The 4,111-nt window shown below is 56.7% G+C and overlaps 1 protein-coding gene across 1 annotated transcript in view; it reads right to left on the bottom strand.

Moving 5' to 3' along the window:
* Positions 1-2,783: 2,783 nt before the first annotated feature.
* The window catches only part of B4galnt4 (beta-1,4-N-acetyl-galactosaminyl transferase 4), a 16,666-nt gene continuing 15,338 nt past the window's right edge, over positions 2,784-4,111 (bottom strand). Inside the window, exons 7-10 of the mRNA XM_013033340.1 lie at positions 3,885-3,957; positions 3,654-3,807; positions 3,376-3,502; positions 2,784-3,008 (exon numbers count right to left, since the gene is read on the bottom strand). Of these exons, the coding sequence (XP_012888794.1) occupies positions 2,885-3,008; positions 3,376-3,502; positions 3,654-3,807; positions 3,885-3,957 (478 nt within the window). The 3' untranslated portion in view covers positions 2,784-2,884. The remainder of the gene's footprint in view (positions 3,009-3,375; positions 3,503-3,653; positions 3,808-3,884; positions 3,958-4,111) is intronic.

The following is a 4,111-nucleotide window of genomic DNA, read 5'->3' as shown; positions in this document are numbered from 1 at the left end:
TTATGTGGCACTGCAGGATTGATCCTAGGGCCTCATGCATGCTAGGCAAGCACTCTACCACTAAGCCACATTCCCAGCTCCAGCTCCAGCTCCATCATTGGTTGTTTTTTGACATGGCATTATCTCAGATTCTGGCCTGCTTTTACTGTAGGAAACTTCTATTATTTTATGTGCTTTTTTTTTAATCGGTGGTGGGGCTTGAACTCTGGGCCTGGGCGCTATCCCTCAGCTCTTCAGCTCAAGGCGAGCGCTCTACCACTGGAGCCACAGCGCCACTTTTGGTTTTCTAGTGGTTTATTGGAGATAGGAGTCTCATGGACTTTTCCTGCCCAGGCTGGCTTTGAACTGCGATCCTCAGATCTCAGCTTCCTAAGTAGGTAGGGTGACAGGCGTGAGCCCCTGGTGCCCAGCTCTGTCTTCTCCATTGATGCTTTGTCGTCTGTCCACGGGTTCTTTGTATGCATGCTTTTCCATTTCATCTGCTGTGCTTTTGCTAGTCTGTCTCTGGTATCCCTCACTGGGTTCTCAAACAACAGTTTTTTTTTTTGTTGTTGGTCGTGGGGCTTGAACTCTGGGCCTGGGCGCTGTCCCTCAGCTCTTCAGCTCAAGGCGAGCGCTCTTGAGCTACAGCACCACTTCCGGTTTTCTGGTGGTTTATTGGAGATAGGAGTCTCACGGTCTCTCCTGCCCGGGCTGGCTTTGAACCGCGATCCTCAGATCTCAGCCTCCTGAGTAGCTAGGATTACAGGCGTGAGCCACCGGCGCCCGGCTTAGTTTTTTTTTTTTTTTTGAGATTGCTAAAGTAGCAAGATTTTTTTTCTATCTCACTTTGTTGTCAATAACTTAAAAATTATTTTTACTCATGTTTTGTGCCAGTACTGAGCTTGAACTCAGCGCTTTTCACTCTTGCTTGCTGGAGCCACACCTTCACTTCCAGCTTTTTTCTGGTTAAAGATCAGGGTACTTTGGAACTTCAATCCAACCTCAGCTTCTTGGGTGGCTGGGATTACAGGTGTGAGCTACTGGCACGTGTCTTGTCAGTAACTTTTATTTCCATTTCTCTCATCATAGATTTTAAAATTTTCCTCCAAATGGACATTGCCCCATCTTGTACATTCTTCTCCAGACCGCTCTGCTCACTGAATTCACCACTCTTTTTCTCTAGCTTTATTTTTCTCCATAGCACTTGGACTAGCTGACTGCAGACATTGTGTTCAGGTGTCTGTGGGGTGTACATCCTACCCAGGCCAGGATGGAGAACCCTGTGGGTTCTCATTAAACAACTCACTGTCATGGATTAGTAAGCCCTGGTGTGCATACTGTCCACATCACATAGAAGCTTCTCTGAAAGCCTCTGGCTGGCGAGGCAACGCTTCACCCAGTATCCGAGTGCTGTTCACCCTGTCCCCTTCCTCCACCTCTTCTTAAACAGGAGCTTTGTCTAATATTAAATCCAGGGCTGCTTTTCATACTTTGCAACATCCATGAGGGAGGGCGATTTTCCTGATAAGATTTTTCACATATGAAAAGACCATGTGGGCATCTGGGGGCTGTGTGTGATCTGTGGAGGTGTGGTGTCACTATCATGGTGGGCTGTGTGTGGTCTGTGGAGGTGTGGTGTCACTATCATGGTGGGCTGTGTGTGGTCTGTGGAGGTGTGGTGTCACTATCATGGTGGGCTGTGTGTGGTCTGTGGAGGTGTTCTGCACTATCATGGTGGGCTGTGTGTGGTCTGTGGAGGTGTGGTGTTCTGCACTATCATGTGGGCTGTGTGTGGTCTGTGTAGCTGTGGTGTCACTATCATGGTGGGCTGTGTGTGGTCTGTGGAGGTGTTCTGCACTATCATGGTGGGCTGTGTGTGATCTGTGGAGGTGTTCTGCACTATCATGGTGGGCTGTGTGTGATCTGTGGAGGTGTGGTGTCACTATCATGGTGGGCTGTGTGTGGTCTGTGGAGGTGTGGTGTCACTATCATGGTGGGCTGTGTGTGGTCTGTGTAGCTGTGGTGTCACTATCATGGTGGGCTGTGTGTGGTCTGTGGAGGTGTGGTGTCACTATCATGGTGGGCTGTGTGTGGTCTGTGGAGGTGTGGTGTTCTGCACTATCATGGTGGGCTGTGTGTGGTCTGTGGAGGTGTGGTGTCACTATCATGGTGGGCTGTGTGTGGTCTGTGGAGGTGTGGTGTCACTATCATGGTGGGCTGTGTGTGATCTGTGGAGGTGTGGTGTCACTATCATGGTGGGCTGTGTGTGGTCTGTGGAGGTGTGGTGTCACTATCATGGTGGGCTGTGTGTGATCTGTGGAGGTGTGGTGTCACTATCATGGTGGGCTGTGTGTGGTCTGTGGAGCTGTGGTGTCACTATCATGGTGGGCTGTGTGTCGTCTGTGGAGGTCCAGTATCTCTGTCCTGTGGATGCTTGGCTTCTGTCGTGGGAGCTCAACTGAATGTCTGCCATCTGCTGGCCAGCACTGGACCCATGGACGTCCTCCTGAGTTGTCTTTTCTCAATGTTGGGACTCCTTGGGCACTGTGTGGAGAGGAAGGGGGGGAGCAGGGGGGAGCAAGGACAGGGAGAGGTGCTGAGCAAGGCTCAGCTCGGCGCCCTGAGCCACCCCAGGCCAGGGCTCTGCCTCCCAAGAGAACAGGCAAAGAGAATAAGTCAGAACTAAAAAAAATATTTCATTTCATTCTGAATAAAAAACAGAACAGACAGAACTCTTGGAAATCCTGAAAACAAGGTCATTGCTACAGAAAATTTCACAGAAATCATTGTGCAGTGTGGGACGGAGGTGGCAGCCAGGCCACGAGCCACGTGGGGCGGATCCTGGAGCTGAGCATCCGCAACCGCCACCTCTGCTTCAGCATGCCGGGCAGGTCCTCCAGCCTCAGGACCGCTCCACACGGGAGCCCTTGCGACTCCGGGTGCCCCACATACCCCGCTTGGAATGATAATGATGGTAGAAGTTCCTCAGCCGCAGCCGCTCCACCTCCAGCCCTGCCTGCAGGACCCTGGGGTGGGGGAGGAGGAGCATCAGCTTGGCTGCCCACCCCCCAGCCCTGCAGGACCCTGGGGTGGGGGGAACGTCGGCTTGGCTGCCCCCCCAGCCCTGCAGGACCCTGGGGTGGGGGGAGGAACGTCGGCTTGGCTGCCCCCCCCCCCGGCCCTGCAGGATCCTGGGGTGGGAGGAACGTCGGCTTGGCTGCCCCCCCCCCGGCCCTGCAGGATCCTGGGGTGGGAGGAACTGGCTGCCCCCCCCAGCCCTGCAGGACCCTGGGGCTCAGGGCAGCATGCAGGAGGGGACTGTGGGGCTCTCTGGCCCTGCAGAGCTTGGTGGCGGGGGGAGCGGTCCCCGTGGCATGGGGTCAGCGCACTCGCCTGTCCAGCAGCTCCCAGTCCTCGCCCCCCCACTGGTCCCGGAACTCCTCTGTGTTCATGCCTCCCACGCGGTCAAAGTCCGATTTGTAGATCCCAAAGAGGCCAAAGCCATTTACCTCCCAGTAACCTGGTGAGGAGGGGCGGCTTTCAGATGGGGTGGGGGTGGGGGTCTCCGGAGACCTCAGGAAGGGGTGGGGCTGGCCAGGCGCACAGCACCGGGAGCCAGGACCGGGCTGTGAGCCCTGGGGCGCTGGCCTGGGGGTCCTTCGGGGACTTGCCGTGCGGGTTTCCCGGCGAGCTCCCGCAGCCCAGGCGCATGACCACGGGGGCGAAGGCCAGCTTGCCCTCCACGCAGTGCTTCCGGATGCTGTCCAGGATGTTGAGAGGGAAGTAGATGTGCAGGTCACAGAGGAAGACGATGCTGCTGGGGTCCTGGGGGCGCAGAGGTCTGAGTGGGCCGTCCCGCCCTCCCCGGCCCTCCCCACCCCTCCCCTGCCCCCGCCACAGACCTCCACCGCGTCCACTCCGGCCTGCAGCCCCGCCGAGCGCTCGAAGTTTCCGGTGCGTCGCAGGTACTGGTACCTGGGGGGATAAGGGAGCCGCTGGTGCCATGCTGGAGCCGGGCAGGGAAGCGCACCGCTGGTGCCACGCTGGAGCCGGGCAGGGGGGCCTGGCCGGAGGGAAGCGCACCGCTGGTGCCATGCTGGAGCCGGGCAGGGGGGCCTGGCCGGAGGGA

Source organism: Dipodomys ordii, unplaced genomic scaffold (genome assembly GCF_000151885.1).
Source record: "Dipodomys ordii isolate 6190 unplaced genomic scaffold, Dord_2.0 Scaffold166, whole genome shotgun sequence".
Lineage (NCBI taxonomy): Eukaryota > Metazoa > Chordata > Mammalia > Rodentia > Heteromyidae > Dipodomys > Dipodomys ordii.
The sequence above is the reverse complement of the archived record's forward strand: the minus strand, read 5'-3'. Positions and strand labels throughout refer to the sequence as shown.